The 27,548-nt window shown below is 37.3% G+C and overlaps 2 protein-coding genes across 4 annotated transcripts; one reads left to right on the forward strand and one right to left on the reverse strand.

The window, feature by feature from the left end:
• Positions 1-38: 38 nt before the first annotated feature.
• pdzd11 (PDZ domain containing 11) lies at positions 39-10,108 on the reverse strand. 2 transcript variants are annotated; one of them, XM_024266036.1, is made up of 6 exons: positions 9,971-10,108; positions 8,105-8,212; positions 4,534-4,674; positions 4,344-4,442; positions 1,320-1,380; positions 39-858 (listed from the first exon to the last, which is right to left on the reverse strand). In XM_024266036.1, exons 2-6 carry the CDS (start codon positions 8,198-8,200, stop codon positions 824-826), a joined length of 432 nt encoding a protein of 143 aa, XP_024121804.1. In that variant the 5' UTR covers positions 8,201-8,212; positions 9,971-10,108; the 3' UTR covers positions 39-823. The 2 variants fall into 2 exon arrangements, with proteins under 2 accessions (XP_024121804.1, XP_024121803.1); XM_024266035.2 differs by lacking the exon at positions 9,971-10,108 and adding an exon at positions 8,509-8,691.
• On the forward strand, positions 10,087-26,817 carry gdpd2 (glycerophosphodiester phosphodiesterase domain containing 2). Of its 2 annotated transcripts, XM_024266034.2 has the most exons (17): positions 10,087-10,171; positions 11,766-11,907; positions 15,507-15,610; positions 15,712-15,805; positions 15,886-15,945; positions 16,835-16,933; positions 17,034-17,124; positions 17,487-17,632; positions 18,618-18,700; positions 19,690-19,849; positions 19,939-20,157; positions 20,427-20,575; positions 23,325-23,472; positions 24,946-25,028; positions 25,104-25,132; positions 25,620-25,724; positions 26,264-26,817. In XM_024266034.2, exons 2-16 carry the CDS (start codon positions 11,821-11,823, stop codon positions 25,697-25,699), a joined length of 1,632 nt encoding a protein of 543 aa, XP_024121802.1. In that variant the 5' UTR covers positions 10,087-10,171; positions 11,766-11,820; the 3' UTR covers positions 25,700-25,724; positions 26,264-26,817. The 2 variants fall into 2 exon arrangements, with proteins under 2 accessions (XP_024121802.1, XP_024121799.1); XM_024266031.1 differs by lacking the exon at positions 25,620-25,724 and having other exon boundaries at positions 10,088-10,171.
• Positions 26,818-27,548: the final 731 nt, after the last annotated feature.

Genomic DNA, 27,548 nt, shown 5'->3' on the forward strand with positions numbered 1-27,548 from the left:
AATATAGTGTTCAGTAATTGTAAAGGTTACTTCAGTGATTTAAGTGATGTAAATGTTTTATTAGACAAATAAGATTTTTTTAAATTAAAATGTTATTCCATTTTAATAGTAATTTAAAGACATAATAGCTAAAAGTATGTAAATGCATCATATACAAAAGTAACAAGTTAACAAATAATGCAGAAACTTGAATGTTCAGTTGTATAAAGATTAGCATCCCAAGGCGCACAAGTCTGCAGATTTCACGGGCTTCCATTTTGTAGAAGCCCAAGAGGACTCAAACAAACGTTAACTGATCCTAAATAAAGCTGAATTTCACCAGAATGTTGCATGTCACACTTAAAAACAGTTTAAAAAAGATTCAAGAAACAGTCATGCAAAAAACAAGTCACATCGTGAAAGTAATTTACATTTACACAACTTAAATATTCATATAAAACTGTCAAAAATCTCAGCATCGCATCAAATTTTCCAGAATTCTTGCAATGTTTTCTCTTACAGCATTATTAATTTCCCTAAAATATTTGTTTTATCTGTACTAAAGGTGCACAGTCTGAACTTTTTACTCAAGTTCATAAGATTAAATTAGGATGTGTTAAGTTTAAGTGTTATACAGTGTTTCGTTTTACTTTAGCCTTTGAGGTCCCTGACTTCTCCAAAACAGAATCTACAAACCTAACTTGCAGTTAGTCTGGTTTTCAAATAGAAACCAGTGGAGGGTTTAGGATGAGTCATCTGGTGGTGCATCTGTCCTGTTGAAGTCCAGACAGAGAGAAGGCCGGAGTCTGTGGGAGGATGAAGGTTAGTCTTCCTCTGCTGCCATCTAATGGACAGTTCTCTCCTTCTGTCGTTGGTAATCTAAAGGAAGAAAGAACCTTATTATTGGACTAAAAGCTGGGCCATTATTTCTGATACTCTAGCATGAGTTGAGGCCGTTCTCGCGTTCCTTGTAGTCCGTACACGGTATCCCAGCATGCACTTTGGGTAGAATGACATGCTGGTTTGTGATTACAAGCGAATATTATCTTTATTTTTTGCACATTGTGCATGAAATCTATGTAATAAAGTATCCTCTACGAACACAACAGATAAAAGCCAGTGTGTGAGAAAACTTCAGCAAAAAAGGAGATCTTGTAACCAGTACAAACACTGCAGTACTTGCTGATGCTTTAAAAGAGGACTTGAACATTTGGTACTAAATCACTAAAAAATGAGATCTTTATTGAAGCTGAGTCATTCAAAACACCCACTGTGTGGCTAAAAATCCACCAGTGACAAGTCTTCATTCACTTTCAATGGGTTAGTGAACACAAACTTACTGTAAGGAAAGAAGCGGACCCTCATCAGGATTTCTCGAGCGGTCTTCAGTATCTCCACAGCCTGTGGGGGAAGACACACGCCTCTATTGATTCAGAATCAGGTTGTCTTTTCTTTGTGCACAAACTACGTGCTTCAGAATAAAAGCTTTTTCTTATGCATGTTCCTGATTTAAAGACTCACTCCAGTGAAAATTGTGTTTTTAACATCCATTTGATGGAGGCCATGTATCCAGATAATTAAGCTAAAATTGCATTTCTGAGTATTCCTATTTGTAAAAAGTTGCATTTGTTATGTAGAAAATGTGATGAGTAGGCAGCCATTTGACTAGTAACTATAGACGGTTCTGGCCGATTCCCATGTGGTCAAAATGGAAAGCAACTTCTTATAACTTTTCAACGATTTATGATATTTACTGATGTCCATGGCAGACAGGAAGTCCTGTCCACCTTTGTCATGGGAGGGATCACACTTCAATATAAGGGTGGGGTCATTTGGACCCTATAAGAGAGCACAAGGGTTAAGGGAGAGGTTCCTCCGGACATCTCAGCATTAGGGGACAAATGTTTGCGGTTTTTGGATGTATTTTGAAAGTGTACACTGGACCAATGACATCTACACAGATCTTAGCCGGCTTACAAAATTAAAAATAAAATAAAATACAGAATCTTGATACGTTGAAAAGTGAATTCCAGCTCGTCCTCTCAAACCTAGTGACAGTTTCAACTCTCCGAATTTTGTTAGACCTTATACATTTCAAAAGTGCTTATACAATAATAATCTATAAACTAACAGCGGTCCCTCTTTATAACTCACTTTAGCTTTCTCTGGTTTCTTTTGTGTGATTTTATATGCTTTTTCTCTTTTCATTGCACATATTTTTCTGCATCCTGATTGGCCCATTATCAATCAATCTTCTTTTGCCATGTCTCTCATACAGTACAGAATAAATGCAGCTAGCAGAGATGATCTATGGTTTCATTTTATAAAACTGAACCATTTTCTATGACACTTTGAGAGTTTAAACGAGAGAAAAGTGTGAAAATGTTCATGTTTGAGAAAATAAAGTGTGTAGTGATGAGTTTTACAGCCTTGAAACATCTAGAATACGTGTAAAAAATAAAGATTTCACCTATTTTAGAATGTGATAAAAGACCTAAAGTCTAATAATTTATAATCATAACTAATACAGTTTTGCCTCTGCTGCTGACAGATGGCGCCAAACACACGTCTGTCACATCAAGACGCTGAAACCATATCATGAGCGTGACTGACTGCTCGTTGCTGTCTACAGGTTTCTGCTGTGGTGGTTATAGAGCAGGCTGGGTATGAGAGTCCTGTGAGGATGATGATCTGAAACTGCCGTCATGCCCTGTCCAGATACCAGTAACACACTGCCAAGTGACAAACTAGTCACGGTGAGCATCCAAACAGAAAAACATCTTGTTGATTGGCTCAAAAAATAAAGACAGAAGATTTTCGGAGTTAGTGGCTTAAGGTTCGGCACATAACAAAAAGAATGGTTGGATGCTTGAATAAGGGATGTCTATAGCTGTCTTACTACACACTCGTCCGCATCGCGACACTCATGCGGATGAATGATGACTGAGTTGCAACCGTTTTAAATGATCAGTCATCTGATGGCTTTTGTTCCCTGACATCCAGCATCCCACCTGCCTTCTCACGACCCTCTTCATCAAGTGCTTTCTGTGACAGTTTCTGCTTTGTGGTAGTTTTTTTCTAAGGTTTCCTTCTTTGTTTACCACCTTACTGGACGTAAAAAAAACTACACCAACCCGTCCGGTTTTGAATATTTTTCTTAATGTTACACGTTCTTTACTAAAGGTTAAACAGGAATAGAACATAGATGGAAGACTATAGTACATTTGTGAACTTCTATCCCATCTCCTTTATTTTCTAAGTCCTCACTAAACCCTTCAAGATTGGCTTTTTGACCAGCAGAAATAATCTGCTCTAATCAGGATTTAGAAAGCCTTATGGCACTGAGACAGAACAGCAAATATCCATGTGTGTTACACTTTTAACTTTGTTGCTCTGTCTCATTTCAAAGAAGCCTCACTAGCTGCGTTTCCATTACACATATGCGCAAAATAATATCAAAATCCTATAAATGTGTTTCGCAGTGACACAGTTTCCATTAAATCACAATTATGTAAATAAACACAAACCAACTCACACGATAAGTCATTAAAAACACAGCGATGGGTGAGAACAACTGTTTTTTTTTTTAATCTGATACACTAAAAGGGAGCATTTGGGTGACGTCACAACAGTGCGGCGCTTGCAGTGTAGCGAGTCCATTGATAGTTGCAGATACTCGTGAGAAACTTGTTCAGCTGTATAAGAAAATAAGCATTCTAACAAGAAAGCAGCTGGACCCTTTTTGCTGTTTGAAAACACAACATGATCCATTTCAGTTTGTCACAGCAGACCGTACTCATCCTCAAAGGAGAGTTCTGCGTCTTATTCAGGCTGCAAGCTCCAAGTGCGAGTACTGATGAAATGAAAATGAAATCTTATGATACGCAGCTGTGATGCTGTGGGATCTCTCGTGGAGCTCGCTGTGCTGCGCTCAGGACAACTACTTCATACCAAAAAGTGTATTTAATTTGAAAAATTTGCAGTTTTGAGAAAAATGTCTATTTGGATACGCCCCAAAACTCCCTACTCTAAGCACAAAAACTTGTTTTTGACAAATGAGTTTTTTCAAAATCAAGAAAATTTATTATCAAATACCAATTTGCGATATTTCAGAGTTAATGGAAGTGTTCTTGTATTTATTAGTGTATGTATACATTCATCTACTGCAGATATTGTGCTAAAGTGTGAATGTAGCACAGGAGCTGTTACCGTTCGTTACTCTGGATTATGCTGGATTAGAAAACAATTGAATTGCCTCAAACTGCTCTGTACTGAACATGTTTTACTTGTTTTCTAGGTGTCCTGAAATGACCTCTGTGTTATTGCAGATAAAAAATTAAATAAATGCAGGTTAACAGACTCACTTTGGAGTGCTCTATGTCTTGGAAGTCTACATCATTGACAGACAGAACCTGGTCTCCCTCCTGCAGACCGGCTCTGTGGGCGTCTGAATCCGGAACCACCTGTCGGCACATGACAAAAGCAGCACATTTAATAGTGTTGGGACACTTAAAAAGTCAAACTCATCATCACGATAGGCGGGTGGAATCAAACCTTGGATATAAAGATGCCTAACTGTGATGCTTTGCCCCCTCGGATGTTGAATCCCAGCTGTGCTCCTGGAGGCTTCTTCAGCACGATGGTTCGAGGCAGAAACTGGGTCAGCTCGTTGTTGTAGTCGGGGTGATGAACTCGCTGCAGTGTTTGGAAATTTGAAGTTTAAGCTTTAATCACATTTAAATGTGTTTTTCAAAAGAAATACATAAAAAATAAGCTTTTTATGTCTTTTCTTTTACCTGTATAACCTCACATTTGTGATTCATTTTTCTTTAGGAGTTTCTATTTCATTAAATAATGGCAGCTGAGAATTCTTTGAATATGAAGTGTTCATGAAGTTTTAATTGACTGTCTGACAGCTGATTTTTATTCACGGTAAAGGAAATAAGTGTCTGAGCTCTTGCTGATTTTGTAGGTTTGTCCACTGACAGTTTTTTTCCACTGGTTTGGTTCATTTATGGAAAATAAAATGACATTCTAAAGGGACTTGGAAAAATCTACAAACTAACTTGCATTTGTTCACAACTGAATGCAATTTTGGATGAAAGCAAATTATGTTGCTTTCATCCAATTTCAATTGTCTTAATACATGTCTCAAGAGTGTCAGTGAACTTTGTGAGTGGTTTTGTACAAGTAGCACAGAGTTAGCCGAAGAACCTACGGTTAGCACATTTTACAATTAGATCTTGTTCATCTAAACTGATTAGACAAGTCTCAGTCAAATGGCCATTGTCTTTAAAACGTGTCAGCAAGATTTCAGTGTGGGAACCATCATATGCACAAACATTTGTTCAATTTTCAAATTATTTTGACATACATGAATTTCTTGGAACAACTGTTCAACTTCACTAATAAATGAAGAGTTTAATTAGACATTTAGTTCTGTTACCTCACAGGTGCTGCATATGATGGCTGACAAATAGGTAAAAATAGGCATTCTGACTTGTAGTGCTCACAAACTGCCAAAAGGACGATGCTTTTTGAGGGCACTGACTGATCATGTGAGAAATAAACCTGGTTTTGACGCATGGGTAAACTGTTTTGGGAGAGATATGAGCGTCGCAGGTGATCCATGGTGTTGCACTGAAGCACCCAACTTATTTTCCAAAGAATCTATAAAATGAATTAGGGCTGTCAGAATTGTCGCGTTAAAAACGCATTAATCTGACGTGTGCTTGACGCCGACAATTTTTTTGACGCATTAATCGCGGACTTTCTCATACGTGCCTTTCCACACCGCGCGCGCGGGCGTCCCGCCCTCCAACTCACCGGCTGCTCTCACACTAGATCACGGGCGGGTCTCCAAACACCGAGCTGCGAGCTAAAACCAGCCGGCGCTAGGACCTGGAGAGCTCCTGCACCCTAACCCGGCTCCGGTTCGCGTCCAGTACCACGTCTGGTGGAGCTGCGCACCCCCGACGTTCCGAACAGCAAGCGCACCGGGGGACGTTTTAAATGCTCTGGAGGTTTAAGCGTGATCCAACCCCAGCATAGCGGTCTGTCTGCCGGCATATTCATCCGTGAGCTCCGCTGGACACGTCGCTGCATCGAGCTGCAGCCAGAGAACGCGGCGGCATCCACAGTGTATCCCGCTTTTCTCAGTCTTTAATGTCTTAAAAAACAAAAGTTAATTGGAAATGATAAATCTCTATTTCATTGATTACTGTAGTTCAGCAGAGGAGGAAAAGATTTGGTCCTGACAAAAAATGAACATGAAAGTATTATGGAAATTTGATTTTTGATGTTTTTTTAATTTTATTTTACTGAAAGTTGATTGAAGTTTAGAATTTAAAATGCCCTTCACTTGCACTTGGGCTTTTGTTAGGCATTTTATGTTACAGCCTTTTATTGTTAAGAAAATTTATCTCAATACAATGTTACAAAATAAAGTATTTCTGATGAAAACTATTAATTTTGTCATTCTTGTTTTCATAATGAATGTAGAACTACTAAATTCCACGAACCACACATTTTTTTTCCTTAAAAAAAGGCCAAATGTAAATTTGCGATTAATCGCGAGTTAACTCTGGACAAAATGCGATTAATCGCGATTAAGAATTTTAATCGCCTGACAGCTCTAAAATGAATGAATAAAATCTATAAGATTGAGAGAAGAACCAAGTGGTTGAGAATGAGCCAAAGTAACTGAGAAGGATTTATGTAATTTTGATGGCATTGACTCTTTACTTGAGAATCTGCTTCTGAGTCATGTCTGATGAGTTTTGGGAAAGAAATGTACTTTTTCTAGTAAGCTGAACTGTTGTGCAGAAGTGTAAGTGTGTTTGGCCAAATGACCTTTTAGTTTGAGAATGTCATTTCAGTTTCAAGAAACAGAGACAAACTGTAAAAAAGAAGTTAGACACTTAATTAGGACGGGGTTACAATTAGGGTTAAAATATGCGTGGGCAATACAGAAATGAGCATTACACGTGACCAACATTTATTCCATCAATTTTGTGCATGGTCACACGTAAATACATGCAAACATTGGACTAAAAAGAAATTGACAGTTGGAGAGATAGAAAACCACTAAGCAGATCAAGAAATAAACTTTTATATACATTTCCTTGAGGGATTTATGATTTCCACTTTTTTGTAGGTAACAGAAGGTATAAACTATTTTATTTGCAAAAGTCCAATTTTATTGTTTAAAATGCACACTAGTTATGCTTTTTGAGCAATTACACATTTATTTATAAATTTAGCTTTTAAATACTACAGTAATTGAATTACAACAGTGTCAATATGTTTCTATAAATAACAGTTTTAACTGCAGAACACACTAGTTTCTTTCAAAATAAAACCCACTCTGTTATTAAAGGTTGTCCTGCTGCAGCAGCTTTTTTTTATCATTATTAAAAATGAAAAACATTCAACTGTTGTGTTTTTTTTTATCATTAAGATTTTGGTGTGTTTTTTCCTTTTAATCTAAAAAAAATAAATATCTTAGTAGAATCTATTTATTTAAAAAAAATATTTAGAAATACCTGAGCTCTTTTTTGAAAACACACCATCATCTTTAATCATTTTAAACCACATTTGTTCAAAACTAAATTAAAAACACGAATTTAAAGAACTTTTCTACTGAATTTTTGACAGTAAATTCAACTTTTTATTTTTGCTTAGATGCTTGACACGATAAAACTCTAAACAGAAATGACAAAACTAATCTCTTATTCATTCAATCGTCAAGCATTTTTGTATTTGTATTTATTTATTTAGTAAGGACGGATATAAAAACATAGACATACAGCAAAGCAGCAGTCCAGCATTTGTCCCCTGATGGGCTTTTTATACAATAAAACAATCGTGATAAGGCATAAAATGAAGTGACTGGTTACAAAATGACAAAATTGTCTAAAAACAGAGACTTATTAAAAGATAAATATATACGTACATACACATATAGTTTTTATTAAAACTTAAGAGCCACAATAAATGGATAAAAGAGCCACATATGGTTCCGAAGCCCCAGGTTGCAGACTACTGTCCTAAAGCAATCGAATGTCTCATCAAATAAACAAAATAGAGATCAGATTTGATCAGTTTCTGTTGAACTGTGACCCACCTCATGAGGGGGGATCCATGCTGGTGGGTTCTCATAAGCGGGCAGGAACACGACTGGGAGCTGGTAGTCATCATAAGAAAGTTTCTGATCCATCATTGATCAAATATCCTACAAAAAGGAGGACATTGTTGGAAATGAAAGTCCCTTCCGCGCGCCTGCTAACATGCCATCTCGCGATAATGAAACATTCTGTCACGCGCTGAAAACACAACTCCATGAAATGACAATGATGTGTATTAATAAGAGTCGGAAGAATAAATGAATAATGATTTAGATCAAATATAAGTTATTTTTTGCCGGCATTCGCGACAGTAAACAGTTTCAGTGAAAACAACAAACGAGCCTAAGATGCTAACACTAGCTTTATTTTACGAAAACATTCGAAATTTGAGAAGTGTGGTTACCTGTGGTTCAATCCAGGTTTGTATAATAGTTCTAACTAGTTAACTTAAGGGGAAAAAAAAGCTCAACATTTACATAAAAGCACACGCAAAGTCCTGATATGAAGCATCAAAAATGTAGCTCACTAGAAATAACTGAATGCTAGCAGTTCTTCTTCTACGGATTTTTAGTTTGCTTTTAGCTCATCACGCCACCTGCTGGCGAGAAATATATTCAATTCTCATAGAACACCCCGTGGTTGTCTTTAAAGTTCTTGTTTGTATATATAAATTAAAGTCGTTTTAAATCATTTTTAATTGTACTATAATAATTTTCAGTTATAAAACAATAATAAACAGTTTGATAGAAAACACTTCCAAAGGATTTGTGTAAGTTTGGAGAACAATGAATAATTGAAGACTTGTACTGTAGGTTTAGCAAATTAAAAAAAAAAAAAAAGTTTTTTATTTTATTTCAAAAATCCACTGAATCTTGTTTTGGATCTGACAACATGTCATGAAACAATAACAGTCTATAAGTCCAACTTGTTTTTACATGCTCTCAGCTCATCACAAAAAATTGTGACCTTGATGTGCTGATAAGAAATACCTGCATCTGCGTTTGTCAGTTACACTATTGAAGCAATAAATACAAACCAAGGCCACCTGCCAAGTGGGTTTTTTTTCCAAGTTTTACCAACAAACGTAAAAGTCAAGTCTCTACAGGTTTCATGTACCAATTAAATACTCTCCAATTACTCAAATGGAGCTATGGCTGACCATAGTTTCTCCACATGTGCTCATTTTTACTATTTTTGCTAAATATTTTATTATTACAAGTCATGTTTTCACTGATTCATATAAAATGTTTTATTGAAGTAACACCAACAATTTTCCTTGCGTTAAATCCTGAGATACAAAGAAAATCACCCTTTCTGACACTGTTTTGCCCTCATATGAGTCTGAAATGTTTCTGATGTTATTTTTAATTCTATCACTTCAGTTATTGTTATATTTTAGTCCAAACTCTTTTCTGTTCGTCTTAAAAAGCTCCAGTTTAATTTCAGCTATTTCACTTCAAATATACAGTCCAGAAACTTTACGTTAAAATGTTCTAAAATTAATTTCGAATGAAAAGAAGAGTGCGACAAAAACTTTGACAGCATTACTGTATACCGTATCTTTCTTTAGTAAATTGACAGTAATTAAAATGCTAAATTAGAAACTTAATGGTATCCCGATAGCTTGCTGAGATTTGTCTCAATAAATCTGAGTTACTGTAAATGAATCCGTGTCACACCACTGCGGTTCAGGAGTTCACGCGCCTTTTACGCATGAAGGAGTCAGATCCATTTCTCTGCGCTCTGCTTACTGTTGAACTAAACCCGCTTAGTTTTAAATTCAATAAAGTTTTGATGAAAAGCACACATTTTCATAGGTTTTTCTTTTTGATAAACGAACTTTCTCGTACCTGCCGCAGACTCACCTTCAACGAGGCGCGCGGCAGGAGCGCAGCAGTGACAACTTTTCCTCCTCTCGCTTTTACAGGAATCCGTCCTCCCATTCTCTCCCTCTGGGTTCCACCCCTCATTCATTTGCAGACGCTCGTGTGCCGCCGTACACAGTCGACCCACAGACTCCCAGCGATGTCAGCAGCCAAACAAGTGCGCGTCTGACCCGATACACGGTGAGATGGATGATAGATAGATAGATAGATAGATAGATAGATAGATAGATAGATAGATAGATAGATAGATAGATAGATAGATAGATGTTTCTAAAACTTTGTCCTTGAGACATTTTGTGCATGTTGTATTTATTTAATTAATGTAATAATTTTTGTGACTTAAAAAAAGAAACACATGTTTTTTTAAGTATTACTCAAAAGGGAAATGTTTCAAAATCCTGATGGAGTTTGTTGAGGAATGACCGGGAAGACTTTCAGTGACAGTTCAGAGAAGTCAAAGCTGAACTTTAGAGATAAAGTAATGTCAGAACAGGTCAGCATTTTTAACCTAAACAGAGGAACCCTGTCTGCTTGTCCTTTATCCCCTCTCCTCCCTGCAGGGTTTTATCTTTTACAGGATCTGATTGGCTGGTTTGAGACTCATTAAGCTCAGTTAGAGGAGCACACTGACTTTCACTCCATTTAGAAACATAAACGGGAAAGGTGTGTCTCTGAACTAAACAAAACAGGTGTGAGCGTCTGCTTTAGGGTTGTCCTGTAGTTTACACTGTGAAGGATCACATGATTCAGTTTTTATCACAATGAAGATGTTGTTTAGTGTTGTTTAAAGCTGTTGCACGTAAAGTTGTGCCTATTTAAAAAAAAACATACACCGGGAAAAGGCAGCTTAACCTCAAGAAAACTTTCATTGCTAATTTAGAACGTGACAGGGACTTTTTGTGTTTCGTTTTCTTTGTCATCTTGTGACTACAGTTGTTGGTCACATTCATTTGTATTACTCAACACCTTTATGGTAAAACTTCCTTGTAGGCTTTGCTTTTTTAGTAAAACAGGCCGACTTTCACCTTCAAACATGAACCAGTCCGAGAAAGTGCGTATTTTCCTAAAACGCTTCCTCCATTTTTTGAGAAGACACCCCACGCTTAACCTGCAGAAAAAATAAATAAATAACTGTGACAAGGACAACCTCACAGAAGAATTTTACCCTGGGGGATGTAGGTGTGAGAATAATGTTGAGACATACAGGTGAAAAAAAAAACTGGCAAAACTCCAGGTCAAATCAAGTTTAACAAGAAGCAGGGAGCATGGCGCTGGGGGTTTTTTTTCAACGGAAACTGCTGATTGCTCAATTTTGGTGACATTGTTTCTCATAACTTCTTCACCTAAAGGGGACCGAAACCTGCCATGAGATGTGCCCCAACATGCTGAGGGAAAGCTGGCCTCAAACGGTTCCACAGAAAGACGCAACACAAACCGCTTTGAATGTCCAACGGCTCGCAGTCGTCTCACGTCTTCCGTGCACGGCTCAGCCTGTCACTGTGCCTGTGCCGCTGAGGCTTGAATAGAAAGAGACTGTGGGGTACTCTCAGTGCCCCATGGTGTGGTCATTGTGAGCGTTGCCAGGGGCTCCAGTTCTACTAGCACACAGACTCTATTGAGGCAAGTTTCTGAGCAGGGAAAGCCTTAATGCCCCAAAGAGCCCCCCACTGTCTGCTGTCACTGTTGCCCCGTCCTGGTCAGTGTCCCACAGGTGAGGGGACCGAAAGATATCAGCAATCTTAACACTAATCATGCATTTTTTCCTGATTTTTAGCTGTGAGACGCCCAAAGCAGAACATTTCCCCGACTGTGAATGAAGAGGAGGCGAGATGCGTCAAGTGTGCAGCTGCTGGAGAGTGTGCAGCAGGGGTCTGTACAGCTGCTACTGGAGGGAGTCCAGCAGCAGCCAAAGAAAAGTGAGCCATTTGGAGAATATTTGTTCTGTTAAAATTGAAATCTTTCAATGGAAAGGGACCAGAAAGAAATAAACATGTATAGTAAGACTAAAATAACACAACATTCCATGTTGTAACAACAGAGGATACAAAAAGAATTTTCATAAGACCTTATGGGGTCCAGATGACCCAAACCTTACATTGACGTGTTATCCATATCATGATAAATGTGGATGAAGGTGGATTGAACATTTTTTTTAAAGTTCAGCACTGTGTTGCAGGGTCCAGATGACCCCAAGGGTTACACAATTATATGCACACTCATCTACAAAGATGTGCATGACTCATTTTTATGAGTGTTTGAGTATTTATTTAAAAGATGCTTTTAAGAATTCTAAGCATCACTTGCGAAATTCAACTAAAACTCTAACAAATGCACTTCTGGAACAAATCTTTGTTGCTGTACTTTGTACTCTTTTTTTTGCTAATTATTCAGTGCTCTTTTTTGTGAAAGGAAGAGTGTTAAATCAAATCAAACTTTATTTATACAGAACTTTTCTGACAAAAATAGCCCAAAGTGCTTCACATTTAAAAAATCCAAATTTAAAAACCAAAAGCAAGACAAAAATTATAAATTACATACAATGCTCCCTCCATAATTCCCACCACACACAGCATAGCAAAACATAAAATAAGATTCAGATAAGACGCGAAAAAGAAATCTTAATTAAAATATTATTTACATAATTTCCAAAACATGTTATCGTAGAGTCATGTAACATGTACCCACTAGGCACAGATATACCTATTAGATATTTAAATCATGGCTGTTTCAAAGCTCACAGCAATAGATACTGGATACCTGTATATAAAATAGAAAAGACAAGTCAAACATGTTTCTATCATTGTGATTCTGGTGTGCCGTCATCCTTTTTCTCCTTATATCAAATTTAAACATGACAACAATGGTGTGGAATCCACTCTTTTTTCTAATCTGAACATGCAAATGCAAGACTATTCTTTAAGAAATGTATCTCTGAGCAGTGCTTAGATACTGTTGTGGAGCAGAAGATCAGAAAAATGTGCTTTAAGATCATTCTAAAGATGCTCCACTCTGACCAATACATTAAAGCTTTCCTCATCATTTTGTTCAGGTATATGACAAGTTACAAATCCAAACAGAAATCCAGATGTTGGATTGTTGTTTTGATGCAAGTGGCTGAGACCTTTAACTTTGGAATGCAGAACTTTTTGGTTACTCTTTGGCCATCTTCAGCAGTAGCACAACTGGAACCAGCAAATCTGCAACCTCACATGGGATTCAGATGGTTCTATGGGTGGATGTAAAATTGCACTATTCATTTTTTAACAAGTAAATGCTTTGTATAAAAGTACTCCAATAGACATCTGAAAATATCCTAAGATTAGATATGTGTGTAGACCTCTATATGCAGATATCTTTCATAACACTACTGTTAGACATCTAACAGAGAAACAAAATTGAGTAAATGTCCTGAATAGATGTATATTAGGTATCTAATAAACATCCTGTACCTAGAGGTTAAAGCCCTCTGTTACCTGAGAAAGTTGGCAAAGCAGCTTTTTAAATTATTTTTTAAGTGTATGCATTTTTAAATGTATTGTTATAAATTAACTGTGATATTTACAGTCCATGTTCTTAACAATTACTAAAATAAGATAGATTTCCACTTCATTAAAACGCAATGATACATGCTTTCCAAAATCTTTTTTCATGAATGTCATGAAATATGTGTTTTCATAGTTCAGGAAAAATGTTTTGACATTAAGACACGTTTTATCATCCTTATCTAAAAATGTTATCAGTTCTCTCGAACACCTCCAAGGATGACCTCTTTTGGGATCAAAATTCAACATTCACAGTAGTGTTGAGGGTAAAATAACTGCTTAGTTATCAGAGGATAATTCATGTTAAAAACAAACAAAGTAATTACATTTTCAGCAAAATTGTGTACAGATGTGGCATTGAATCCATAACCAAAATACCAGGTATTAATAGCATCTAATCTGACCCAATGGCAGAGTTTAAAGTGGGAAAAAACAAATACCTCACAGTACGCATATTTAGGTCTGCTGTTGATAACATTGATAAAACGGTATCTTTGCACAGACTTCAGGTCCCACTCCAACTATATTAGTATCTACTGTGAAATCATTCTAGTTGTCTTGTATCTATGATTATGAAGTTTTCAGCCAATGTAAAAAATCCTGTCATTTTCTAGAACATCATTTCTGTAGAGCAGCTGGACTTCTTTCAAAATCCACTTCTAGGTTGTGGGCGGGATTCTTGGCATGGAATTAACCTTCGTCCAATATCCCATCATCCCTTTGTTTACACTCTCCTGCTAGCTTATAGCCCCTCACAACCCCAACCTAACATTGCTGGTACAACAAAAACAGTGAGCAGTTTTGGACCTATCCAGCTGTACAGTTTTGAGCCTGATGCCAGCTCAGATGAGAAAAGCAAAGACATTGATGAATTGGATGCATCAGAATAGAGCTTAGCAGAGAGACTTTGGCCCACCCATTTCAGTCGCTGCATCACAGCAGCTGAGAACTTTTCCAGATCATGGGTTTTTATATGCTCCTGAATTATCACAATTTAAATAAAGAAATACTCAGACGCAAAATTCTAATCTTAAATTCTTTCATAAATGTCCTCCATCGTGAAAAAAAATACTTCAAGATCATGTCAAAAACAGGATTTTCATTGGAGTGGGTCTTTAAGCCTCTTTTTAGTAGTGCTCATTGTTTGCTTGGGTCTAGTTCTGGCATCTTTGTGTGGATGAGGGGCACAGCTCGGGGTCATGCATTGATGTGCAGGGGCTTTTAGTGTATTTGGGTTAAGCAGGACAATCGACTCATTTCTTGTTGGGGTGATGAGGGTGCACTGGTCTTCTCTGGACTACATTGGAGCTGTGCTGCTCTTGTTACCTGGTTTTTTGATGTTTAAAGATAAATTCCTGGACTCTTGACTAAAACTGGTCCAGTGAATGAGAGGAAGTGCTATGGATAAAAAGGGCTTGAGGGAAATGTAGCTTTGTTCTGATTTTAGTCTGTCTTTTGTCTGAAATCTTTTGACTCCAGCCTGGATTACACTGTTCCTGAGCTTTATAAAGAATGCAAAACCAAACTTTGTTCTTTGTGAAACACCGAGGCAAAATAAAACCACGGCTACTTGTGCTGGATGAAAAAACAAGCAAAGCACACAAAAAAAAAAACAACTTACAGGAAATACAATTTTAAATAGGTAAGGGAAAGTTTGCCAAGAAAAGTAAACATGTTCAAGTTCAAACAAGCTCATCTGGGTTTTGGTTCAACAGGATTTTGAAGACGCAGGAGGATGGGGTGGTCTATTTTCTCTGTATAAACAGGTGTACAGAGTGCGGGAGTGTCAGTAAAAACACTTCAAAGCCTTTTTTGTGCTGTGTTGTCAAGGAACCGCCCCATTAAATAAAAAGTTGGCTCTGTTGTATGTTTACTCAGAGAGTCACAATTACAAAACAACAAAGGTATTTTTTTATCATATTACTTTGAAGGTCTGCCAAATAAAAGCTCCCAAAATTGTTTTCTCGTTGCAGATGTCATGCTGCTGGCTGTCATTCGTCACTGTGGTGTCCCTGCTCTCCCTGTGCTGGCTGTACATTTGTCTCATTACATTTAATGACCAAGAGGAACTAAACGGGTAATGGACCTCCAGAGCCGAACAAAAGCCCAGTTTTTTCTGTTTTGTTTGTCCGCGCTGATGACCTGTACTCTGCACAACCTCCATTGTTCCATTTGCAGGCAGCTATTCAAATGGTTGAACCGTTGGTTCAATTGGTTCATGGTGATCATCATCTTTTCTGCAGTGTTAACCAGTTACTGTGTTCTGCTGCTGGTGAGGAAACCGTGACGACAGAATGACCAAATGATATGATCTATGTTCTCAACTTTTAACACTTTTTCTGTTGATTGCAGCTCTTTGCGTTGATTCAAATTGTTTTTGGAGAGAAGCTGGACTTGCACTGGCTGCACAAGGTATTCAACTGCTCTTTATTCCTAGTGATTTGATCAGGTCGCATTGAGGGGAATCGCCTCAATTGCTGCAAAAGGCTGACGATAACATCTTCCATTGGAATTTTACACCTGTAATACAATCACATGCATTGTGTAAGGGGGCCGGGTCTGGGTTTCCCTGTGCCGGTCCCCAGCCCGGACAGCATACAGGGTTGTGTCAGGAAGGGCATCTGGAGTAAAACTCTCAAATGTGCTGTGGTAACCCCTGACGGGGATATGTCAAAAGGTGCATTTTGTTTCATTTTACCTATACTTATTTTGAGGAATTAGAAGGCACAATGGTGGAGCAAACTTCATCATTTCCACATCCCAAAACTCTGAAGACAAGCCTGTTATAGCTGCATTCTAAATGCAAGAGGGGTTAGACGTTATTTTCTTCTGACTCAACGTTTTCACCACAAATTTACTTTCTAATCCAACTATAGCTTCAGATATATTCAAATAAGATGTGGAGCTGGTAGGAAATTATTTCAATTTTTTTCCTATTTTAAAATGTATAGTTATTTGGTATGTTGAGGCTTTTTAAATAAAAAAAACCTTTATGTGCCACCTATTTTGTCTTGTCTGTATCTCAGAATCTCAAAGATCCCTTCATTTTGCTAGCTTATATAACAAAGACCTGAAACACTGGAGGCAGTTGTGTCATCAGGCTTGAAAAATAAATGTGTTGCAGTTACTGCAGAGCGTTGGAAATGAAACTGGTTGATAGTAGTATGTAGTACAGTAGACTGCACGATTATGGTAGGGATGCGATTCAGCCGATTTCTGTGAAGTATAAGCTGAGGATAAATCTTTTAAACTACGGTCATAGGTTTGCATAAAAATAAAATAAAATTTGTTTCCTTCACAGATATTTCTTTTTTTGGGAGTGATTATCATCATTGGTGGAATATCTGGCATTGTGGGGATGTGGAAAAGAGAACTGCCAACGATTTCTCTTTCACTCCAGGTGTAGTAAGACCGTAAATCTCCAAACGTTTCATGACTGTTACTCAACGTTTCTTGGCTGTGAGTGACCATCATGTATGTGCTTCCCCCGTCGGCCTCAGGCGACAGCTCCCTTCCTGCAGTTTGGTGCAGTAGCAGCGTTGACGCTGATCAGCTCGTTTGTCTTCCAGGCTTTTCACAAGATCAAAAAAAGTAAGTGTGGGAAAAAAGTCAAGAGAATACAAACTGACACCACAAAAATGCATTCATGCAACTCGAGTAAAATAAATAGATAAAGTTAACACACAAACAGGTTATGTTGTCCATCCATTTGTCTTCTTGGCCTGCAGTAAAGCAGGAAAGCATGTCCAAACTATGATGTTTCCTCTACCATGTTTCGCAGTAGGGACTAAAAGTCCAAAATTTTCAATGAGCATGGAGGTCCTAACCGACTAATTCTGCTTCCTATTTCTCCCCCTTAATCACAATCACACCAAGTTTCAAGCCGTTCCATTCCTTTTGATGGAATCGGGGGACAGAACGTCTGAAATGATTCCTTCTTTCTCCCTTTGCAGACTCCAGGTTCCTGGTTCTCGTGCTGTTTGCAGCTGTGGCCGCTGCTATCTTCCTGTCCCCCCTGTCCATTCACTCACCATGTTTCATAGAACTGAAAGATTTACCTGAAAAACCAAAGCTGTTTGCTCACAGAGGCGCTCCAATGGTGAGCATTCACTAAAGCTTTGATTATTCGTATGATGTATAAGAGTTTTAAAAATATTTAGTGATTCTATTCTTTTTTTTCTTTTGGTTGAGCTGCATAAAGCATCAGATTGAGTAAATCTGTGATGATTAAATGTATAGATTATAAGTTTTTATGCAGTTTAAAAAGAGCACGATTCTGTTTGATTGATATTGTTTTGATGAACTTTGAAATGTTTTTTCTGTCTCTCATTGATTGCCATGCTAAAGTATATTTTGGAATGTAGCATAAGGAAAACAATTCTCAGGTCAGAAAATATGTGTAATCCCAAATCTTCTGGAAAAATTAGAAAAGAAAACTTTCATTTTGCAAAAACTTATTTATAAATGAGGTTCTTGGAGCTTGATTGAAACTCAAAAAGCAATGGGAAGCTTTCTCTTGGTCTCTCTTAAAGTAAAAAGTCCCAATCTGACTTAACAGTTATGGATTGAACATGTTGCATCCTACCTGAGGTTGTAAAGAAAAACAGGCTCCAACTTGCTAGCAATGGCTTAATGAGCTGCACTTAAGTGGCAGAAACTGCTTCCTTTATCAACCCCCTTATTTCTTAAAAAATGAAAGGCCTTTTGATTTTCATTTTTAAAAAATATGTCACAGTGTATTACACCATGCTAGATTGAGCTCATACTTGCCTAACTCGGTTGTCTGACCAAACGTTATTGCACCTTGTATAAACATCACAGTAATTACTATTAGTAGAAAGTGTTAAAATATTTTCCCCATTCCATCACTCACACGGCAGCATGCAGTGAACCCTCAGCTCAGATATGAGGAAATGTCCAGAAGCACGTGGGCCACATATGCTGTGCAGCCATTCCCTTGTTAGTTGGCTGTTTTTGGGTCACCGATAAGCTTCATTTAACACACTTTACAGCAGTGTGTTTTAAAACAGCTTTAGGGCATTAAGAAAATGACAGTCTCTGCCATGTCTCCTCACTATATTCAGCTGGCTCCAGAGAACACCATGATGGCGTTTGAAAGGAGCGTCGCGTGTGGCGTGACGGCCTTTGAGACCGATGTACAGCTCAGGTACAGCCTCTCTCTTGGTGCATCAGTTGATTTTGTTTCTTTAATCTTTCCAGGAAAAATCTTTTCTTATCATGTTCATTGTCACCGTTCACAATGTTCAACTAAGGAAGAATTTTTCAGAGCCATGGGGGCACAAAAGCTAGTTTCTGTAATTCTTAGCATCATTAGAAACCTCTGTTTAGAAGTCGTACTGTACCAACACTTTGTTTCCTTTTACATGTAAAGAGCCACTCCAATGAAAATGCTGTTTTTGACATGTTATTGCAGCAATTTGCTCATGATGGAGGTCTTTTTAAGACAATTAATCTCATGGATAATTTAAGTGCTTTATAAAAAAAAGTTCATTATTATTCATTATTATGTCAAATCTACCATCTGCAGGCCACAAGCTCCCTACTCCGCTCAGTTCCGCTGCAGGCAAATAGATCCAAATGCGTCTTCGTTTTCCTCGTCTGAGTTGCCATCTGGCTCAGAACATTACGGCTCCAATATTGCTCCACATTATTGCTGCACCAGTGATGTTATGTTGGGGGTGTGAGTGGGTATAAGATAGTCATAGTGAGTGTAAACAAAGGGATGATGGGAAACGGAGGCAGGTTTACTCTGCTCCAACGGTCCCACTCACAACTCAACAGTAAAGAACTACAGCTACTCTGCAAGAGTATGTCCTAGAAAACGATTTTTTTTATTTAAACCTTGGCTAAAAGTGGCAAAATGATCATTAAAAGACCCCGGTGAACTTTTTGAAAATAGAGCAAAATGTGATTGGAGTGGTACTTTAAGTTTCCTGCCACATAAATATGAATGATGTGATTTTTTAAAAATGTTTAAGTTGTTTTTTTACTTTGTAAACACTGGTAACTACAATGTGATATCTTTTTTTTTAACTGTATATCCTTTAATGGAATACTGCCAGACATTTTGCAGGTAGACAACATTTTAGTGTCACAATTTAAGTTTTTTTTAATTTTGTTTTTGTTTTTACTAAGCAAAGACAGAATTCCCTTCTTGATGCACGACAGTGAAAATGAGTTCTTGCTGAGAACCACAAATGTCAAGAACAAGCTCCCTCAAAGAGCAATCAAAAGCAACATGGACCTGACTTTTGAGGAAATACAGAATCTGAATGCAGGTGAATGGTTCTTAAAGGTGAGGACTTGGTTTTGTCACTACACATATTTATGAAATGCTATCTAGTGACATAAAAACCAAATATGATAACTTTTGCTTCTTTTAAGACGGATCCTTTTCGGTCGGTGTCCCAGCTCTCAGAAGAGGAGAAGCAGACAGCCCGGAATCAGACCGTCCCTTCCCTCCTGCAGCTCCTGGAGCTGGCCAAACAGCACAACATTTCTGTGATCTTTGACCTCTACAGAACTCACAAAGACAGAAATGACAGAGAGGACACAGCAGCCATAATTGACACCATCCGGAAGTCGAACATTAACCCAGGACTGGTAAGTCGGATCCATTTTAAGTCAAAGTTAAAATCAGTTGTCATGCACCTTGGTGTGTGAAATTTGTTCTCCTCGTTTGACCCATCCCCTGGGGGAGTGGTGAGCTGCAGACACAGCCGCGCCCGAGAACCATTTGGTGGTTTAACCCCCCAATCCAACCCCTGAAAGATGCGTGTCAACCAGGGAGAAACTACGTCTTTGGTTTGACTGGCCACTTTTTGAGTAAATAATAATAATAACAAAATAAACTTTTTTATTTCTTTTTACAGATTCTTTGGCTTCCTCCGAGTGAAAGAGAGTGGGTGAATAAAACGTCTCCAGGCTTCGTTCACATCTACAGCAATGAGTCTGAAATGAGAAAAAACAATGGCAGACACCTAAATGTGAGATACACCCACCTGAGCATGAACAGAATCAGGTAAAAGCAAAAGAAACTGGTATCTCAGTCACTGTAGCTGTTAGGAACCATGAATAAAGTGTGCATTGGAGTGAGCATCAAACACACTGAAACGCAGTGATGATACTGAGGGGGAACGTATTTAAATGATACCCCTCTCATTTTGCACGCATGAGCAAACTTTTCCTAAAATAATTGCTGAAGAATGAATCTCCATGTGGCAACACGTCACTGAACCTGAAGGTATGCTGCATCAAAGGAACTCACTCAACATATGTTTTGACACAGGTTTCTCACAACTTTTAACCTTTTATGTGTAATTGACTGTTTTTATACAAGCATGGATGATCATGAAGTATTTATTATGAATGTTTGGTTCGTGCTTGGGTGTTACTGCAAGCTCCGACCTGCAGTTAAGTGTTTTAATGAGTGAAAGATGAGTCGAGGTACAGAAACGCTGAATGAAAAGACAAGACTCTGCAATGTTTACCCCGGTCTTTGTGCAGAATTATGCCAACAATTTAGGGACTGTACACCAGAAAACATGGTAAAATAGTGATGACCTCAATATTTTACTTAAATAAGAAATGGTAGATGAACAGCTTAGAAATTGAAATAAACTTATTTTTTTTTATTTCAGCTCTTCAACCAAAAAATTATTTGATTTTTTTTTTTATTTTTTAACCAGACTGTTTTGTATGTAATCTCCGACTTTTTACTATAGGAAATAATATTCTTTCTTGTTGGAATCTGCCTCCAGTGGTCTTTTGAGGAACTGCAATATTTGTGTGTTAAGGATTTCATTCTAACAAAGTAGCAAGATCACCTTTTCACATGTTCTACCAGACAGGGAGTGGTGGATTAAAGCAAGAATAACTTTACAAGCAAACAGTAAATTAACTTTAACAGAGCTGGGCCTTGAATAACAAGACATCTGAAATTTAACACCAGTTTGTGGCAACAGCTTTAATCAATTCAGACTTTTATCTATTACATCTACCATCTTTTAACAACTGCTAGGGGACAAAAACACTATCAGATATTTGAAGGACTTCTAAAAAAATACATAAATCTACATTAACATTTTTATTGAGAGAAAAATTATTAGCAGGGAACCGTATTTTTATAGAGCCCCTAAGGGAAATTGAAGCAACAAAAAGAATTGAAGGGAAATTTAAAAGAAAATAAATCTGTTTACTATCTGGTGTGCACCAATTAGTAAACAGATTTTTTTTTCTTTTTACTTCAATTTTTAGACATAATTTTTTTCCAGGTATAATCTGGTGTGCATCAGTTACTAACCAGAATTTTTTTCCCAAAACTTAAAGCAGAAAAACATTTTTGGTTATCAACTTGTGTGCACCGTATAGTAACCAGATAAAAAAAAAAAAAGTTTTTCTAAAATTTGAAGTAAAAAAAAAAACATACCTGGTGCGCACAAGATATTAACCAGATAAAATAAAATGTTTTTTTCTAAACACTTAAGTAAAAAGAAAATGTTTCACATTAGTAACTAGTGCCCACCAGATACCAAAAAATGTTTTACTTCAAATTTTAGAAAAAAAAATACTTGAATTGTTTTTTTCTCTTCAACGTCCCTTTTTTAAAATATCTTTTATTGCCATATTCCTAAATAATACATCTTTGAGATACATTTACTGTTTTGTCTTTACAAAATTCAGCATACTCTAAAATGAAACATCAAATAACGTACATGGAGCAGACCCCCCACCCTGCCCCATCTCAGTGTAACCATCAAGGAAGAAAAGAAAAAGGAAAAATGGATACGAAAATAATAGCAACAAAGATCAATAGACCACAGGCACAAACGCAATTGGGTAACAGCTCCAGATTTGAAAAATAGTCGATAAAACATTTCCATTTACTGTCAAATTTGTGTTTGCTTCCTCTTAGTGTGTATTTAATTTTCTCTAATTTTAAATAAAACATAGTGTCCTTTAACCATTACGAAATAGATGAGCATTTAGAAGCTCTCCAATGTAATAACAACCGACGTCTTGGTTGCAGGTTGAAGGCTGGGCCTCAGTTGCGTTTGAACAACATTGTGGGACTTTGCATTCTTTCCTGACATGTAGCGAGCTTAAAAATGCAACTGTAGAGAAATATGTGAACAAAGTAATAACTGAACAAACAAAAGAATAACTTTTTTTGCAAAAAGCGACTGAATAACAGTTATTCATTTAAGTTGGCAGGAGCTTCCAAACACGCGTCCTACTCAGCCCAGCACCCCTTCGATGGCCCTTTGATGGTTCCATAATATTAGTCATTTTGAAACAATAAAAATAGAAAGTATATATATATATATATATATACTGTAATTACAAATAAAAAAAAATATTTTGCATTTGGACAATCAACAGGATTGCCAATACCTGTCCACCATTTCATCCTGCTACACTTTCCTTACAAATTCCTTCAGACAAATCACAGAGTAACCACAAACGAATACAACAAAACCAGAAGGACTCATCTAGTCGAGCATGCAATGTTGTGTTGGAAGGGCGTTTTTATTTTTCTATCTTGTATAATCTACCTACATGGATTTAACTTCCACAAGGCAACAGTAAAGCAGTGCAAAGAGGCACGATGCAAACAAAGAACTGTTGTGAACACAGTAGATATTCATCAACATGTATTTACATAAACAAGCAGTATGAAAATAATTATGCTCCTGCTTTCCATAGGATTCAGCTGGACGTGGACGTGTGAAGGTCAAGGTCTCTCTACTGATGATGTGTGTGTCTGACAGGGAACTCAGGGCCGACAATATTACTGTGAACCTGTGGGTGGTGAATGAGCGCTGGCTGTTTTCTCTGCTGTGGTGCGCGGGGGCCAGTTCTGTGACCACAAACTCCTGCCACCTCCTGAAGGATGTGGAGCAGCCTGACTGGTTCATGGTGAGCAGCACATCCATCTACAGCAGCAGCCAATCTGTTGAAAGAGTCATTTCATGGGAATTCATCAAGTGGTTTTCACTCAACACCTCTCAATTCAGCTTAAAAATGTTGCCACAGTAAATTTCTGATGAGAAACATAAAAGCAACAATGGCCACTGATATCAATTGAGCTGACTAATGTAATATATAAAAAAATGACGTGTTTTTTGTGCTCTCCATCGTAGCTTTGATTAATTTGTAAAACACCTCATCAAACTTCACCAGAGGGTGATATTATCTGCTAAGAAGTCCTTCTTTATTGATACAAGATGAGAAAGGGAGTTATGCCGAAGCCAAGCGTCTCTAGTAAAGCCAAAACCATCGATGAATACGCCAGCGGGGCTGGCACTAGCCACACTAGCGAGGTTTCAGCCAAGCCTCGTGAAGACAGCAATGCCTATGCTATATGCAAAGACATGTCTGAGTCTATTTTGAGGGGCCTCAATGGGGGTTTTGACACATTTGAAGCTAAGTTTCAGTCCATCCTGTCCGTGCAGACTGATCTGCAAAATCACATGGTGAGTCAATATGATCATATTTGTTGTAACGCTTTAAAATTTTAGTTTGGGCGTTTTTGGGGGGGGGGTTTTTGCCATTTTTTGGGTCTTGATCTATGTCGCCAGATGGAAGAAGATCATGCCTTTCTGATATTGTTCAGCGGGCCAGACCAAATGTGGGGGCGGGCCAGATCTGGCCCGCGGGCCGTAGTTTGCCCATGTCTGCTCTGCACCAACAGTCCCGCCCACAACTCAAAGGCAAATTTCTGATAAACACCTGCCGCTCTGCAAAAACTGTCTCATTTTTTGCCTGAAAACACCAGAATTATAATTAATAGACCACTGGGGACACTTTACAATAGATCAAAGATGATCAAAGTGAGGCTTTAGGATTTTTTTCAGAATGTGATTGCTGATCATTAGGATTTTTAAATGAACCATTCTATCAATCTTTTTTAAAACGCTAGATTTGACAGGAGTAGTGGAGGACCCAAATGCAGGAGACCAGGCAAAGTGGCAGAAAAGTACGTTTAATAAATTAATTGAAACATGACAAAAAAACCACAGGAGCAACAAAATGGTGACATAACAGAGCAAATGAGCTGGGAAGGATAAAATGAAAACCACACAAATAGGCTGCAGGCAATTTACTGAACTGAAGACAGCTGTGGATCATGAACCTGAAACTGGTGTGACCTGAGGGACCTTTCAAACACAACATGACAAAATCCTAATTAACAAAAACTCAAACCAAAGTTCACAGTTCTGACAAGATTTAGAAAATATATTAACATTTTACTTTACCACAATAGAGAAGACTTTTCTGAAACAATTTTGCTTTTCTGAATGATCCACAAGGGTATGTGTATAACCCAGATTATTGACAGTCTCTTTACACAAATACATTAAACTTCTGTTACTTCTTTTGCAATTTCAGTCCTATCAGACCTACACAATAATCTGGATTGTGGTGGATGTTGTGTCCGTGTTGATAATGGCTGCCCTCTTCTTCTGTCAGTGGTAAGACCAGCCAGTTCAGAGTTTGAGTCATTGCTGTTTGTGAACAAACTGACTCATCTGTGTCTTTTTTGACAGGAAAACACACTGTTCCCGCCTCAGAGAAGGTACTGCAACTTATTTACTTTAAAATGATAACAGTATGTGAATCATCTTTAATTCCTTTACAATTTAATAATAGAATCTTAACAGCCTGAATAACCATCAAAACAGAATGATCACACAAAAACTTTACTCCATCTATTCTAGAGGCAAAAAGTCTAAGGAGGGAAGTCAGTACCACCAAGACAAAAATATCCTTCTTTGATTCTTAAATCTTTACTGGGTGAAAGATAAAGATAATTGTTACAAATGTCATGGAGGCTGACTGTGAAGATGCTGTCAGTTTACCTATATAACAAAATCTAAACTGTGGCTTTTAAAACTCAGTGTGGAGTCAAGTGTCACACCAAAGCACTTCAGTTCAGAGACTATTTTCAATTCCTGTTTTTCCAAAAACACACCCCATGTCCTGTGCTTGTTTTGTGAACATCATACACACAGCTTTGTTGGTATTCAGTTGAAGCCACGATTTCAAAAGCCACTCATTTACAGGAGCCATGGCTGAGGTGAGAACAGAGGCTGCCTCTTGGATGCGTCTTGCACCAGTGAAGATGACACCAGCATACATTTGAAATTCAGCCTTCTTACATGAATTTGGTAAATCATGTATATACTTACAAAATAGCAGAGGTCCAAGTATTGAGCCCTGAGGCACACCAACAGGAATATCCAAAAATGTGGATTTGACACTGTCAATGCAAACACATTGTTTCCTGAATTCCAAATATGATTTTATCCACTGAATGACATCCCAGGAAAAGTTCAAATATCTTAATTTAGACAGTAGAATTTAATGATTCACTGTGTCAAATGATTTTCTAAGATCTAAAAATACAGCACCAACACAACTCCTAGTGTCCAACATTTTCTTAATTTTTTCTATGAGTAGACAGTTTGCAAATTCAGTGGAATGATTTTCACGGAAACCAAATTGCTTTGGATGTAACAAAGATGTAAGAATATTCGTGTCCACCCCATGGAGACTTTAATCACACTGAAGTTCAGAGTATACAGAAAACAAAAATTTCACACAATAGGCTAAAAAGGCTTTGCATATTTAAAAACTATTCCTATTAATCGCATCTTGACCATCAGTTATTATTAATAATTTGTCTTTTTTTCATTACTGCCAACAGGGAGAAACAGAAATGAACGATCTTCGAACTTCTCAGTTGGAGATCTTGCAACCTTTCCTTTCCTGTCCAGCCGAGCCATGCCAGATTAGGGCTGCATGGAAGAGAAACTGTGTCATTTCAAAGCACTTTTTTGATAATTTCATAAAACTTAAAGTGTAATTTCAAACATAGTTTAGGAAGAAAGTGGACACAACCACCAAAGATTGGCAGTCAGTTACATTCTTTTGAATTTTGTGCAGTTTTTATAGTCTTTTTTTTTGTCTTTTACTACTGAATATGTAATGTCTGAGCTCTGTGTTTGAAAAACACACACTGTAACTATGCATAACTTTCTCTTTGGTGAATTTCTTAATTAAATGAGTACATTTGTCATTGTTTCACTAATGCAGCTATAATGTTTCTGCTTTCTGAGCCACATGAATTTTTCCTCTGTTTAAAAAGTGATTTTTAAAATGTGTCAAATGTAAATAAAAGAATAAAACTCTATACTGTAATCTCAGGGAAGACAAACTTAAAAGGACAACATATGAAAAGATTAAAGAAATACAAATCTGTTTGTGTATGGCTCTTTTTTTGTATTTAACAATTAAAAAATTACTTATTTAAAATTCAACTGCCTGTTGAACCTAACTTTGAAATTATTGCTTCACCCAACTCTAATAATTAGAGATCCAGTTATTAAAAATAAAATAAGTGAAGATACTGAATAATCGCTTGAACCTACAATGCATTGAACTGTCAGTGCTATAGTGATTAAGTGTAACCACAGTGTCTACACTTTTTATGTCTATCATGTTCTTTGTGGCTTCATAGGAAAAAATATATATTTATAAAAATGTATAACTATAGCAGATATCCGATAACTCAAGAAACAAAGTTCATTCTTCTATTTTCCAATTAGAAGTTGCTTGAAAAAAAATGTAAATAATTTCAAACCAAAACCGTTGATTCCGTTTTAGAACAGATGTAAATGAAAAAGAAGAAAATGCAGGAAGGCTTTCTCTCAAATGAAGGATTGAGCATGACAGGCTAAACGTCCACTGAATAGCAAAAAAAAAAAAAAACAATTGTAATTACAACCAGAAGGAACAAATACAGAACAGGTAATGGAAAAAAGAACATTTTTACAAATTTATTAAACCAAGGCTTTTTTAAGGTTAGAATTCTTTATTCAAGAAAAGCTTAAGAAAACAAATATTGTTATGACATGCTTTTGGCTCAAACTAATTACACGTTTTTTCTCAACTTTCTCATGAAGTCACTCTGACGAGAAAAGAAAATTAAG

This window comes from Oryzias melastigma, linkage group LG10 (genome assembly GCF_002922805.2).
Source record: "Oryzias melastigma strain HK-1 linkage group LG10, ASM292280v2, whole genome shotgun sequence".
Taxonomy (NCBI): domain Eukaryota; kingdom Metazoa; phylum Chordata; class Actinopteri; order Beloniformes; family Adrianichthyidae; genus Oryzias; species Oryzias melastigma.